The 15,483-nt window shown below is 59.0% G+C and overlaps 1 protein-coding gene across 1 annotated transcript; it reads right to left on the bottom strand.

Annotated features, from left to right (window-relative positions):
* Positions 1-2,778: 2,778 nt before the first annotated feature.
* Positions 2,779-15,144, bottom strand: LOC144256002 (PH and SEC7 domain-containing protein 4-like). Its single transcript, XM_077801189.1, is given in 20 exon segments — positions 2,779-3,036; positions 4,387-4,445; positions 4,448-4,529; positions 4,640-4,784; positions 5,422-5,457; positions 5,459-5,577; positions 5,693-5,763; positions 6,667-6,824; positions 7,151-7,194; positions 8,260-8,349; positions 8,481-8,539; positions 8,746-8,858; positions 8,986-9,066; positions 9,523-9,729; positions 12,539-12,890; positions 12,973-13,051; positions 13,308-13,433; positions 13,518-13,717; positions 14,027-14,159; positions 14,284-15,144. Coding segments are annotated over 20 exon segments (3,273 nt in total).
* Positions 15,145-15,483: the final 339 nt, after the last annotated feature.

Here is a 15,483-nt window from a genome sequence, read left to right on the forward strand (position 1 = left end):
TCCCTGCACAGCCCTCTCTTTCCTTCTGCTGGGGACTCTGAGCCCCGAGGAGTGGCCCAGGCCTTGGGCCACGGCCGTCTTGATTCTTCTTTGGTGCTGGTGAACCACAGCTTCTGCAGCCCACGAGCTGAGCAGCCATCAAGCCGCCAGGAGCAGGATCAGGGGTGTTAGCCTGGTCACAGCAGTCCCAGGCCCCAGAGGCTGAGCTTCCATAGAGGGGACAGGAAGAACTGGAGCCCAGTTCAACCCTCTGACCATCCTGGGCTCATCACCGCGAACCTCGGATGAGGCTCTTCTGCAAAGGGAGGCCCCCACAGTAGAAAGGGAAAGGAGGAGGGTAGTGTGGAGCCAGGGTTGGACGGGGGCTTGCAGGGCCTGGGTCTGCTCCACTCCTGGGACTGGGACTGGGGGTCACTCCGCTTTCACTCTCGTGGGTAACCAGGAGCCTCCCTGGAGGGCCCCAGGCTGCAGAAACTTCCTCCTCTCCTGCTGCAGAAAGCCATCCCCATCCCAACCCTTTGCTTGGAAGAGCCCACCTATTGGCCCCTGTGAGCTCGGGGAGTGGAAGGTTCTGGTTATGAAGATGGCCCAGGGGCCACAGACTAACTTCCTGCCCCTGCTGACCACAGCTGTGGCTGGGCCCCTGAGCAGCCTGGAGCTAGGAAGATGCAAGCCCACCCCCCAGTGGCCGTATGTTACAACTGCATCCCCACCCTGCCTGCCCCTCTCCTCCCAGACCTGGTCCAATGGACCCGGTGAGGCCAGCAGCCAGTCACCCCATCCTGAAGGCTTCCCTTGCCCAGGTGAAAGGGAAGGTGCAGGTTCTACACAAGCAAAAAAGCATCAGAGCAAAGCACCATACGTGCAGACTGACTTCCACCTTTTATTCTGGTGTCAGAAATGAAGACACATATTCAATGAGGTCAAAAAGCCACCCCAGCTCCCTCAGCCTGAGAATACCAGGCCTGGACAAGTCAGGGCCACCTGATGCCACGTTTCCACCTTAGTAAAAGTGACACTGGGCTCTAGGGGGGCTGTTAACTGCTACTATGCCTCAGTGACCTAAGTAGCTTTGAAGGCATGTACCCATTCCCCTGAGCAGGAGACTGAGCCGGAATCCTGGGGGAAAGGCAGGACTTTGGCTTTTCTATCAAGCTTCTCCAGTAAGATAGAATCTGTCTATACTGATGGCTGGGAGCCAGCGGGCAGAATCGTCAACTCACGGGGTCAGGGGCATGTTTAACTCATTTTTGGATCTCCTAGTACTGGCCTATATTGAGTGTCCAATGGTATCTGTGAAATGGACAGAAATCAAGGAATGCATAGAAATGATTCTTAGGGCCCCTCAACTTTGGAAAACTGTAACTATGGTCCCATCATACACAGGAATGCTGCACGCACACACACACACACACACCACACACACACACACACACACACACGGCTGTGGCCCCCACCCTGCAGGTGGCCCTGATGCCTGCCCCCCTTCTGCACACACTCATGCACACTTCCTTCATGATGGCCTGTACTTATTGCACACCCACCGGGTGCCCCAGGCCCTGACAGAGACCCTGTGTGGCCCCACCTTATGGAGCCCCAGGCCCAGGGCTGGTGACAAGCCTCGCCAGGAGGGAGGAGTGTGGCTCAGCAGGAAGGCGGGAGTGCCAGTGCGTCATGCAGGTGGCGGCAGGCAGCCTACTCACGCTTGGCTGGACAGAGACAATGGAGGCTGCCCCTCCAGCCAGCTCCTTCCCATAGCCTGAGCCCAAGTCCTCAAGTCTCCCGGAACCTCCCCTAGAGAACAGCCCCAGCTGGGGGGCAGCCAGGGCCGGCAAGGGGATTTCCCAGGGGAGGGTAGCAAGGCCCCAGGGCACTGGCTGGGCGCCGACGAGGGGTCCTGGCAGCCATCAGGAATGCAGCTTTTAGGGGTGCATAGGATCAGGTGCAGGGAGGAAGCTCCAAGATGGCCAAGGACCCCAGACTCCAGCCTCCCTCCCCCACCCCTCCTCAGCTGAGCCTCAAGGGGACTGTCACCACTCCCCCCTCTACTGAACCTGAAGAACCCTCTTCCCTGCGCTGGGGAAACAAAGTTCCCTTGTCCCTAGCACTCCAGGGCTCTTGGCAGAACTCTGAGGCCCTGCCCCACTCAGGTCATCAGAGGCTCCACTGGTCATCAAGTGGACAGGAAGCTCTCCTGTGTCCCCGTGTATGGGTGATCATAATGGGAAGAGGAGCCACAGGAGACAGAGGCCTCGCAGCTTCCCTGTGTGCTTGACACCTGTCCAGGTCCCTGCCAGGAGGGTGTCCCTGGGCGGGCAGGGCCTGAGTAACCTGAGTCATGAACTGTGAGCTGAAGTCTCCCAGAAGTCCTTGCTCTGTTCTTCTGGGGCCTCCCCTAGCAGGTCCCTGTCCTCAGGGCTGTGGCTCCCTGGCTGGATGGCCCCAAGCTCACTCCCAGAAACCCAGGCCCATGTGCCCAGGATACAAGGCGTCCTGGATTCTGGGGATGGAAGCGGGATAGGTCCCTGGGATTGAAGCCCAGGCCCCACCTGACCTTCCTCTTCCCTGGGAGTGGTCAGGAGCAGCCACAGCCAAGGGTCTGTGGGGTCGTGAGCAGGCAGGCAGCGTCAGGGAAGGACCACAGGGAAGAGAGCTTGGTCCTCCAGCAGAGGGTGGGGCAGGCCCATCCCTCACCAAGAACCCAGAGAAATAAAGGTCCTCCATGGATTCATTTCAGGTCCACCTGGATCAGGGCCAGTGTCAGAAGTGGCATCAACTTCATAGCTGATTGCGGGTCTGCTTGAGGATGATCTTCCGGTAGGTTCTGCGCTCTGAGATGTTGCGCTTCACCTTAGCTGTGTTGGGGGCCTCATCCTGGTGCAGAGACGGGCTGGAGTGGGATTTCTTTAGGCTGGGCTTTGGCTCCCGCAGGCCTGCAGCTTCCCTCCCCAGCCGCTCTTCCCACAGGGCCAGGTCCCCGGAGGGACAGCGCAGCCGTGCCACCAGCAGCTGCACATATGTCTCGTAGCGGGTTTTCTGCAACACAGAGGCACTGTGTCTTAGGCTGGGGGAGGCTGGATTCATAAGGGGCAACTCATGCTTGGGTGCACGAAGTAATGGTGACAGAGACCTCTGCAGAAAGAAGACAGCACCAACTGCCTCTGACCTCAGCCAGTCCTGTTACAACCACCGGGGTCGTAGGGCTGAGACTGCTGTCCCCAGACCATGTTGAGCTCCGTGTCCCACTGTGCCCAGGGTCCGTTAGCATACACGCACACTCACATCTGGATGGAGCCCTCATAGCATCTGAACAGTGTTGTAGCAGCTGGCATCTGTGAGCTTGATGCCATCTACCCTGCCCTCGTCTGCTTCACAGGCAGTAACCAGCACCCTTGGGCTCCCATTCCCGGCTTGCAAGGCCCTTTCCTACCCTCCATCCCACGGGCTCCTCAGCCGTGCCCTGGGAGGTTGGACGGTGTTTCTGGTTTAGAAAAGGAGTACCTAAGGCCAAATGAGGGCTGACTGTCCCAGCAGGGCAGTGGTGGGAGAGGCTGGGTCCTTTCAGCCACACCCTGAGGCCTCTGGGAAATGGGGAGCTCACAGCCAGGGGGTGACATAAGTCAAAGGGCTGACAGGGACCTTGAAAACAGACCAGGGAGGGAGCAGGCTGCATGGGTTCCTGCCAGGCCCAGACAGGACTTCCTTATCGCTCACACTGCGCCTGGCTTTCCCTGGCTGCCCACAACCTCAGCAGGACCGCCAGGACCTTGGACAAGGACACTCAGCATCAGGATCCCAGAATGTGCACTGATGTGAGGCCAAAGAAGAACTGGGGTGTGTGGGGGGGGTCAGACTGGGTGCAAATACATCCTGGAATCCGTCACAGGGCTGAGGAAGACCTTGCCTGAGCTAGGACCGTATGGGGGTGACTGGAGCGACAGGTGAACTTACTAGTTGCGCAGACTGTTAGCTCCCTATGCCTCCGTCTCCTGGTCTATAAAACGAGGATGCGAGTACCCAGCCCAGAGGCGATAGATAATCACAAGAAGTAATTCGTGAGAGAAATACAAGTCCACATACACTACCTGTTATTATTAGGTAGGTACTGGGGGAATAATTCTGCTATAATAAAATTTGTCTTTCAACTTGGAAAAAAGCCAAATAAGCCCAGGAAGGAAAAAAATATATATATAAAGAGACCTCCATCAGTTTTCAGATGGCATTGCTATGCACCTCCAGGACGAGAAGTGAAGGGCCTGAGTGCACACAGATATACATTGTACATTTGTTCACATCTGTGTGCGCATCAGCACACCGGGGCCTCCAAGCTGCTGGAGCGATGGCTGCAGGGACAGAGGCAGCCAGGAGGGGGCGGCAGAGCCTCACCTCATACTCCAGGTACTCCTTCCGCAGGCGGTACTCTTCCAGCTCCTGGCTCCGGCCCGCCGCTCAGGTAAGTTCCTCTGCAGATCTAGCAGGTCGTCAGAAGCCGCGTCCAGGCAGTTCTCGTGGGATCTATGCTGCTCCCCCTAGGAGGGAAGGCGGTGTGGAAGTCATACGTGGTAGTGGGCTCTCACCACCGGTGGCACAGGTGTGCAGCCCCACCCGCCCTCTGCACCCCAGCGGGTAGGGAGCCCACCAGGGAGCTCTGAGCAGGGCCCACAGGCAGGATGGGTCTCACAAATCGGCGCTGGGAGCCCACTGCAGCGGGGAAGGGCGGCGCTGAGTGGGTGGCCACAGCCAGGTTGATGCGCGAGATCCAGGAGGTCATCTCCTTGGCAGTGCTGCAGGAGAGAAGCTCGTGGTCCCAGGGTCCGCCCTGTCACCTGCTCCCCATCCCACACCTTCCGTGATCTACACAGCCTTCCATCCACTCAGGACTACCTACCCAAACCAGCAGCCCTTCCCTACTGGGCAGTTGCCCTCTGCCTGAGGTTTTTAATTATCAAAGAGGAAACTCCAGAGCTGCCTGGAGCTGCCTGTAATCCCAGATGCTTGGGAGGCTGAGGCAGGAGGACCAATCCTTGGAGGCCAGCCACAGCAACTTAGTGATCCTGTCTCAAAATAAGTTACAAGGGAGTTACAAGCACTGGTATGGTGCTTGCCTAGCATGCCCAAACCCTGGGTTCAATCCCCAGAAAGGCAGGAGGATCCAACAGATGGTATTTTAAATGTCAAAAATTGAGTGACCTCCTGGAATCCTATACCCAACACTGGGAGGCTTGACCCGGAATTAGAAGGAAACCGTGGATGCCTCCAGGAAGTTGGCCACGCCTGGCTTCATCTCTGGGGCCACAGCACTCTAAAGTTTCCTGGCCAGCAGGGTTGGGCCAGCAGGCCTCAGAGGGATCAGGTGGACAGGAGAGAGGAGAATTGGGGGCCCTGAGGCCTGGCCACTTTCCTCCCACCCTAGGGACTCACGGTGCCTGGAAGAGGAAGAGGCGCCAGTCAGCCGTGGAAGACGTGGGGCCGCTTGGTGTAATGGGTGGCGGGCGAGGCCAGTGAGTGGTGCACCCCCACGGGCTCATCCACCATGTGCCCCACCAAGCTGTCTCCTTCCAGGCAGTGGTCCTCTCCCTGCCAGCAGGCACAGGACTCAGAGAAGGGTTTAGTCTCAGCTGCCCCCTCCAACAGCTGACCACTCCGTACATCCCCACCCCATCTGCCCATCAGGGTGCCGCCTCTTTCCTACCTTCAGGAAGTAGAGGACCATTCCCTGCAGCAGAGTGTGGAACATCTTCCAGCCTCGCTTGCCCCACGGCGCTGTCCCAGACCAGACACAAAGGCAAGTGGCACACCTGCAGCCAGACACAGTGTGGGCAGGTCACCCTGCCCTCACCCTGCGTCCCTCCCCACCAGGATGCACATAAGCGCACAGAGAGCCATCACCAGGAAACTCAACGGCACCTCCTGGGTCTCCAGCCCAGTCCTGCTCCACACAGCACCAGAGAACTACTTGCATACAAATGTGGGTATTTATTTAGACCCTCTCTCGCCCCCCACATCCCCCGAACCCCAGGCACAAACACAGCCATGCCCAAACAGTTCCACTCAGATACCTTCCTGCAAGACACCCAAGCTCCCGGGTCCTGCGTGATGAGGAGCCACCTCCCTGGGGCCCTGCTCAGGCTGCTTCTGAATGTCACACCCACTCCATCTGTGATTTCCAGAGGAGTCTATGGCGATGGCCGGGCTGCTGCCTTGGGCTGCTTGGGGCTCCATAAGCCTTGCCCCAGTGCGTCCTCCAGGTAGAGTGACTCTGCCTGCTCCGTCTTCTGTGGGTGCCTCCCCTGACCAACTGCAGAACTCCAGCACCTCTTGCCCCCCAGGTTCCACTCAGGTCCACCAGTCACCTGCCCATTCCCCACATGCAGTCCCCAGAACAAAACGAAACCCTTTGTTCCTCCATCTCCGAGCTCAGTCCAGCCCTCCCACCTTCACCCAGCTCGCTGAATCTCTTGCCTGATCTCTCCCTTACCGCAGGGCCAGGGCCCAGGAATAATTGGACGCCCCCTTTCCCCTTCCCCAGCATCCAGGTCATGGTCATGTTCAGGAGGAAGCAGCACTCGCTGCCTGTCCTCAGCAGGGCATCTCACACCGCACACACAGAGTGGCCCCTGGGCAGTGCTTCCCCTCCAGCCCTGCTCCTGGGCAGGAGACACTCACTCTTCTTGCCATCCGCATCCTGATGCATCTTCCGAGCCAGGATGCCCTGCTTGTAGGTGGGCGCCAGGGGATCCTGAGCCAGCTGGAGGAAGGGGCTGCCCGTCTTGCCAGGCGGGGATGGCAGGGCCTTCTCAGGTCTGGCTGTGTCTTCCTCATCCCTGGATGTCAGAGAACCAGGCTGGGAGTGCTGAGTGGGCAAAGACCACCAGGAAGTTCCCACTGCCCCCCGGGGCCTCAGCACACTCTCTTTGGTTGGGGAGGTACATGGGATCCCCGTTCACAGCCAACCGTCAATTCCTGGGAATAGCCCCGTGGCCAGCCCTGACTACCTTGGGTTTCTCTGAGATCTGCTGGCCAGCACTCTGCCTTTGGCTCCATCCCACAAAGAGGGAGCATGCTCCCAAGACTCGGCTGACAGAAGAAGGACAGGCCCAAAGGCAGGATCAAGGGCCAAGGAGGGAAGTGGAAGGGGACTCTCACTTACACAGCCCACTTGAGCTTCTCACTTCAGATAGACCAGTAGAGAGCCTGGAATAGAAGCACACGGTGGGCAGAGGGACTTCAGGGCTAGGCTACCTAAACTCACCCCTCAGGCACACCGCTAAGGGCTGCCTGTCCTGGCACCCCCATCACAGCTATCCTTCTCCTTTGACTGGGCAAGCACCTATCCACCTGTCCATCTATCCATCCACCCACCCACCTGTCCATCCATCCATCCATCCAACTGTCCATTTGTCCATGCAACAAATTATTCCTGGAGCATTTCCCAGGTGCCAGGCCCTCGGATGTAAACTGGAGACACAGAGATGATCAAGGCAGCAAGTCCCTGCTCTGCCCAAACTTGGAAAGGCCTGAACTAGTTTTCTTGAAGGGGACATGCATTGTGTACCAGCCAGCATGGGGGGATCAGACAGAGAGGGAATCAGACTAAGCAATCCCCACAATAAAGGTCTGGTCAAGGAAGGAACTCGTGAATGATGTGCTAGAATTCTGAAACAACATAGTGAGTATAGTCCTGACAGAGGTGCATCTCACTAGCTTAGTGCCCTCCAAACGCCTGGCAAGGTGTGCAGCATACAGTAAGCACTCAATAAATGTTCACTAGATGAAAGAACCAGAGATCTGCTTGGGAAGCAGGTGCTGCACCTGGCGAAGGTGATCTCATCTTGAGGAGGACACTGTGAGGTGGGGATCTTGAGTGGCCCAGGGGTATGTTGTCCCACTCCCAAACCTGAGTTCGAGACATTTGCTACATGAAACTTTGCTTGTCATCTACTCAGAGTGCTTCTCAGACTTCAAAGGGACAAAAATCACCTAGACAGACACTTAGTGGAGCATCTGCAGGGCTCCAACCCCAGAGCGTGGCTCAGTAGGTCCAGGGCTGAGATCTGCACAGTTAACCAATTCTGAGATGTCCCTGATGCTGCCACCAAGCCAAAATACATCCTCCTGGCATTTCAGCAGAGCCAGGCTGAGCTCTCTACGTCCCCCTGGGGACAAGGGACCAAGGACCAGGCTCCACGGGGAGCCTGGAGGGGGAGACTGAAGGGGGGAGCCTGGATGGGGGGCCTGGAGGGGGGCGCCCAGCCACACCTTCAGCAGCTCCTTGGGGAAGTTGCCGCCATCCTGCAGGCCGTGCAGGTTGGTGACGAAGTCCTGGCAGCTCATGCTCTTCCCAATGTTCTGTGGCGTGGAGAGAAGAGGGACAGCTTGAGCACCCCACCCCGACTGAACACACCCCCGTCGGTCCCTCCGGGGGATCCTCCAGTGCCCCAGGACCCTGTGCCCCGGGCCCTCAGCTCCCCGCCTCTCACCTGCCCATGCAGGTCCGTGTTCAGGAGCATGATGGCACAGGTCAAGGTGTGCACAGAGTCTGCCCCAGGAAGAGAGAAGGGGAAGCCACGGAAATTCTGCCTGCCACGTCCTCTGCCCACAGGGTGGGATGCAACCTCGCCCCACACCCCTGCCCCGCTTCTCGGCAGCCCCCACACGCCCCCAGCAGCCCCCACCCATGGAATGCCCCAGCAGATACAGGGACACTGCCCCCAGCCCTGCCCCACCCGCAGCCGCCCACCCTACCTACTGAGGGGAAGGCCCCAGGGTTGCAGTGGTGGAAGTGCTGGGAGAACTGGTAGAGCACCCGCTCCTGCTCCTGGGTCTCCCCGCTGAGCACCAGGGCCTGGAGGAAGCCCCTGCAGGAGGCCGTGGTCAAGGAGAGGCAAGTGGGTGGCCATATTCCCAGGGCAGGGAGCCAACCCCATCCCGCGTCCCACGACTGCCCCCTCCACAGCCTCCCCAGGGAGGGCCCGCAGGTGGTACCGGAGGGCTCGGTCCAGGCTCTGGCCTCCAAACTGGAAGAAAGACAGGTACTCCTCGGCCACCGCCCTGCTGAAGTCATCACTGCAGAGGGACAGCTGCCTGAGAGCTGGACTGGGGCAGGCTAGGCCAGGCCACGGCATGGGCCAGACACGGACCCCAGATCCCAAGATGGCAAGGGACGGTCAGGGTCTGGCCTACCCCTGGCACCCACCCAGTGTTGTGTGGAGGGGCCTGTGGGTTCTGGGGTGGGCCAGGGGGCTGGGCCGGGGCTCTAAGAAACATGGAGGGTGTGCAGCAGAGATGGTCCAGCTAAGACCAGAGAAAGCAGCAGGGGGCCAGAGTACTGGGGAAAGGCCGAGGACGAAGTGCATGCCGAGGAGGGCGGAACACTGGGAGGAGAGGCAGTAGTGGGCTTGGGGGTGGTGAGGAGGGGGTCACAGGATAGGGAAGGAGGGGGACAGCCCATGCAGGGAGCCCGTGGGCAGCTGCCCGCTGTCCTGCCTCCCCTCCGGCCTTGCCCAGGCCCAATGCCCTTACTTCTTCTGCAGGTGGACGGCCACTTCAGACTTCCGGAAGCCCTCCAGGTGATAGAGGCTTGAGGCCAAGTTCCACGCCGTCTTGTCAGTAGTCCGGAGGCCATTAGCCAGTTTGTCCCCAGCCAGTGTTTTCTGATCTTCCTCTGGGGATTGTGCTTGGGGCGCAGAGCTCTCCGCATGCCTGGAAGAGTCCATCAGTGTCCTCAGACTCACACCTGGATGGCCTGCAGGCATTCCGGGTCAGGGGTCCATGCAGGCCAGCCATGGAAGGGGGTGCCAAGAGCTCGGGGTTGGAGCTGGGCCTAGACCCTCACCCAGGGGAGACGGAGTCTCAGACTGCCTCACAGGAGAGCTGGGAGCCCCACACTTCCTCCCAGGGAGGATCTAAGCTTTCTCACCTAGAGCTCAGGCGCAGCCCTTCCAGGCCCCCAAGGGTTCTGTCAACCAAGGCGAGTGGAGCGTTTCTCTCCCCTGAGCCCAGCCCTGTCCCCACTCCCACCCCCAGCCAAGAAAGGCGAAGGCCGGCCTTAGAACAGGGAGCTAGACTGGCTTTGGATGGTGACAGGGGAGTCAAAGAGGGGGTTCCAGCCTGCCCTCCTGTGCCTGGCACTGCTCACCACCAGGAGCCTGGCGGGTGAGCTAAGCCGAGTGATGCTTCACCCCAGGGTCAGGAGCACGGAGCTCCACACCGAGGCTCTGAGAAGTCACTCAGCCCCATCTCTACCTGACTCTGCTGTGCTCCCTGCAAAGGTACCACCAGGTGTGGGCGTCCTAGTCATTCACATATTCATGAGCAAGCCCGCTCAGCCCGAGGGCTGATTACACCCCCCCGAGGGCCCTCTCCACCTCTCATGAACAGGTCCACTCTTGGCTGATAACTGCTCTGCTTCCTGAGTCTCCTAAACATCCCAAAATGTAGGATCAACAGAACAGACACTGAAGAGCAAAAGGCAGATCTCGCCAAAACCTGTAGGATTTCAGGAAGTCCGTCCAAAGTGACCCTGGAAAACTCCAGGAATCCCATGGAAAGCCACTGACAGATGGGCACTGAAGAGGAGGAAATAGAAATAATGACACAATTGGCCAAGTAAAGAGAACTACATGGATAATAAGCTGTAAAGAGCCAGGTGCCATGCACATGCCTGTGATCTCTCAGGAGGCTAAGGCAGGAGGATCACAAATTTGAGCCCTTGAGCAACTTGGCAAGACTCTGTCTCAAAATAAGAAATAAAATGTGAGGATGTGGCTCAGTGGCTAAGATGGAACCCCTGAGTTCCATCTCTGGTACCAAAAAAAAGAAACAAAGATCTTCAGGATCTCACTATGAAAGGTGGCATAAATGAAAGAGGCCACCAAAGCTGTGTCAAGAAAATTGAACTTCCTACAGTGTGTTAAATGTAAGACTAAATAAACTTACTTATATGTTTAGCCAGGATAAAGCCCAATTAACCCTTTTCACCATTTATTTACTATGAAACTAGTGTTGTCACTTCAGGTGGAGTTACTTTTGCTTTGGGTTGGATTAACTAGTCTTTGGTATCTGCAGCCTCCCTTTTTGGAGGCTGAGATTTCTCTGGTTACCTGGCCTCTGGACAGCCCCATGGCAGGGAAGTTTCCAGAAGCATAAGGAAAGTGGTTCTGTGGTTTCTGGCACTGATTGACATTTGTCATCGTCACCCAAACACCCGAGATGGGAATAGGGCTGGCCTGTCGCAAGCCACCCATGGGCTGTGTGTGAGCTATGTGCATTTGAGCATCTGAGGGGACTAGGCTGGCGTTACAAGATTTTGGGGCTGTGTGACATCTGTGTCATTTCCTCTGGCTCTGCCTGTGGTCCCACACAGCACCTGCGATGGGCGTGACTTGCCGAGATGTCAATCAATCTGCTGACCACAGACATCACCAGGCGAGACTCCACCCTTCAAAACCCAACCCCTGGCCTTATTTGGGTGGAACTTTCTATTGAATGTCTTTTCCGCAATAAATAGAGGGGTTTGGGGTGCACACTCTCTCTGTCTTTCCTTCCCTGATCCCCTCAGCATGGAGCTGAGGTCTCAGAGCCATCCCTAAGCCCCCAAAAAGGTATTTCTGTGTTTGTGTGTTTTTCTTAGTTGTCAGCCTGGCCAGCTGGTGACACTAACCCCCCATATCTGCACCATCTGGTCCAATATGCCCCTGTTAGCAAAGCAGAGACAAAGCCCCTGCTCCCCTGCTGAGTTCCAGGGGCCAGGAGTCTTGACGCAGCATGGGGGCTGGTAGACAACGAGGTCCGAGTCACAGGTGGCCTGCTCCCACCTCTGACCACAGTCCTGAGGTGACCCCTACCTGCCATGGGCCCCAAGAGCCAGTCACTCAGTCCCCACCAGAGCCCCCCTCCCTCCGAGATCAAAGCCAGCACCCTGGGCCTAGGCTGTCAGGTGATTTTCCCCCAAGCACTCCCTCAAGGCCAGGGCCATCTCTAATCCCCACGTCACTGGACTGCTCTCCCCCAAGGCGGCCAGGGCCCGGTCAGCTCCCCACAATGCCTCCCTGCCTTCTTTCTCACCTGGGGTCCAGCTGTGGACACTCCCCAGAGCCAGGCCTCTCCACCCTTCCACCTCCACCTGGGACCATCCTCCCATTTGTTTCTTGAGCTTCCAGACCCTCTGGTCCCTGTCAGCTCTCTCCCGAGGCCGTTCAGACAGCCCAGCTGTGAGGCTGTCAGAAGGACTCAGGGCCCGACAGCTTTACCCTCCGTCCAGAGGAGGGCTGGGGGCTTGTGGATTCCTTTTCTTTTCTTTCTTTCATTCTTTTTCCTGGTTCTAGGGTTGAGCACACGCTTTCGCACATGCGAGGTAAGAGCTCTTACAACTGAGCTACTTATCTACTTTGAGACTCACTAAATTGCCTCGGCTGGCCTTGAACTTGCACTCTGCCCGCCTCAGCCCCCCCACAGCAGCTGGGATCACATGGCCAGCTCCACGCTGGGTACTCTGAAGGCCACCGTCACCAGGAGCCAGGGCGCCAATCAGACTCACCCCTCGGCAGATGTGGAGTCCTCGCCGGGCTCAGCACCTGCAGCCTCCGGAGTCCTGGCTGGGCCCTGGCTGTCTGCCTCCTGTCCTGGGTGTGGAGCTTTCCCCTCCGCCTCTTTCTTCAGGGAGCTTGGCTCTGCCCCATCCGACTCCAGAAGAGAAGGGTGTGGCGCGTCTGGTGACCACTTGGGGAAAGTGCCAGGGCTGTGGTGCTGGGGTGGGGGGCTGCTCTCCGGGGAGGTGGAGGGGCTGCGCCTGGGGCCGAGGCCTCTGTGCTCAGACTCTGGGCTCCCCCAGGGCCCAGGGGCCAGGATGCAGGGGACAGGCTCCTGGGGACGCCCGGCCTCCCTTCCACCTGAGGGAGAGTGTGGAATGAGCATGACGACCCCAAGAACCACCCCCACTTCCCACCACCACACCCCTGTGTGGGGTCTCACCTCTGTCCTGCGAGATAAGAGGCTCCTGGGGCCAAGAAGGATCCTCTTCTGTCTGGCAGGCCTCAGGGGTGGGTGGCTCCTGTGGAGATTTACAGAATCCCATCAGCCCCGGGAACAAGCAAGTGGGAAGGGGAGAGAAGAACACAGGGCACCTGGAATCCCCTCCCTCCTCGCCAGCCCCCACCGGGAAGACACAGGCACCAATCTGGGTCCTCAGTTCTCAAGAGAATCCTGGATGGGAGAAGACCCACATCCTAGGAGAGGAAAAATCAGCAGGTTCTCGTTCCTCCTTCACAGATGGAGAAGGTGAGGCCCAGAGAGGGGAATTGACTTGCCGAAGGCTGCACAGGATGTGTGGCAGGGCCGAGGTCAGCTCCATGGTGTGCAGTCTCCCAGGCCAGTGCCCTATCTTCAGATGGTACTGCAGGTGTGGCCAGAGGGGGCTGGTTCTCCAGAGAAGTCTAAGAGGAGGAGGGCGCAGAGAAGAGGTTTGACCAGAAGGAAATGATTCCCAGGATCTTTGCATATTGCACCAGTCTCCTCACCTCACCAGACGCCTGCTCAGGCAGTACCTGCCCTCGAGGGGCGTGGGTCCAGGGAGGGTGCTGGCCCCGGGCACAGGCCTGGACGGCAGGCTCAGCCAGCGGGAAGGCAAGCCCCAGCTCCTCCCAGGCTTCCCTCTGAGGTTCTGAGACAGTGCCCCTCACAGGGCCCCGCCGGCCCGGCTCCTCGCACTCCGTGTTCTCTGCAGAGATGAGAGGGCCATAGCCCCTCCGCCAACTTGAGCCTCCTTATCTCTGAAGGGAGGCCTCCCTGGGAAAACTGTTCCCTACTGTCTCATGCCCAGGGCTGGGTGATATCACAGGCCCCCTGCCATGGTCATCTGAGGCCGATCTATTGACCACGGATGGGGGACAGTGGAAGATGGGGAGCTACAAGTAACAGAACCGCAGAATCCCTAGAGATCCTTTTTGTTGGGGCAGAGACCGTCCCTGCTGGCATTTGGGACAGTCTCAGAGGAGGGAGGGGAAGACTGGGAATCCTCCTGGGACACCCTGCAACGGAGGAGCTGCCTGTTCTTCACATGTCTCTAGACACAGCCCCTCAGAGACGGGGACTTCTGTGGACCTCACGACCATGGCATGGGTGATGACGACCTTCCCAGGGTTCTGAAGGCCACACTGGTCCTGCTGGTCAGCAGTGTACCTCAGACCACCAGCGGGCCCTGCATTGAAGAGTGTGCTGGGCCTGGTGGCCCCAGGAAGGCCCTCCCCTGGAATATCCCCAGGGCAGCCCTGGGAGTGAACTCACCTCGCCCTCCTGTGTGGCAGGGGCTGTGGGAGCCCCGTGGGTGGCCCAGCAGGAGGTGTGTAGCTTGTAGGAGGGCACAGGGAACGGAGGGATGGCACACCCGCTGGACTCCGCGGTGCTGTCCCTCAGATCTGGCTCACTGCCCAGCTCCCGGGACCCTGTGCCTCCCAGGAGCAGAGGCTCCAGAGCCTGTGGGAAGGAGTTGGAGAAGCCCTAGGAGAAGCATTCCCCAGAGGCGCTGGTGTCGGAGCAGGGGCTCTCCAGGAAAAGGGGGTTGTCGAAGGACAGGCTCTCCTCCTCAGCACCCCACTCTGGGGAGGAGTCTGCTGCTCCCTCCAGGGCCCAGGCCTGGCTCTCCCCCTTAGGCCCACTACTGTCCTCCCCGGAGTCCTCCTCCACTGCTGGGCTGGGCCGCAGGTCCCTGTCACCAGGGAGGCCCGGGGAGGACGGGGGCATGTAGCACCTCAGCTCAGCCCTGATTCCTTCTGTCTTCTCCAGCTCCTCTTCCAGGTCCAGGACACACATCTGGGCCTGCAGGATGCCGGCCCAGAACACCACCTGTGCAGAGGAGCTATGGCTCGGTCGGGGGCTCCCCGTGGGGCAGCTGCCCCCTGGTGTTCCTGGGGAGGAGCAGTGTCCCATGTGAGGAGGCTCCACACCAGAGACCCTGGCAGGAGCGCCAGGCCTGCTGGTCTCGGGAGAGTCCAAGGCCCAGGAGTGTCCCCCGCCAGGCTCAGGAGGGCCTGGCTGGCCATGGGTCTCCCTCTGGCACACTCCTGGGTGGGGCTGCAGGTTGTCTCCCAAATAGAGGTTGAGCAGTTCCACGGGCTGCGGGTGGTCGGGGAGTCTCCTGTCACCCATCATGCACAGAGCTTAAGCTGCACAGGAGCCTCTGGAGTGTCCACGTTCACCATCCCACGGGGTGTGACAGGGGATGTGTCCACCACGGGGGCCACCGGGAGTCCAGTTCTGCCCTGGAAATGCCCAAAGGAGCACAGGTTAGAGAAGCACCGTGTCCTGGGAGTGAGCACACGTCTGCAGCGTGAGGGGTCTGGAGGGCCTGCCGTGTCCAGGAGGCTGGGAAGCAACCCTGCCCGCGCCGTCCGGTCCACAATCTCAAGCCCACACCAGGCAGCACCTGCCCCAAACACACCCATCTGCCGGTTGAAGGAACACCATGTGGGTTAGCCAAGGACAAGC

Source organism: Urocitellus parryii, chromosome 7, assembly GCF_045843805.1.
Source record: "Urocitellus parryii isolate mUroPar1 chromosome 7, mUroPar1.hap1, whole genome shotgun sequence".
Classification (NCBI taxonomy): Eukaryota; Metazoa; Chordata; class Mammalia; order Rodentia; family Sciuridae; genus Urocitellus; species Urocitellus parryii.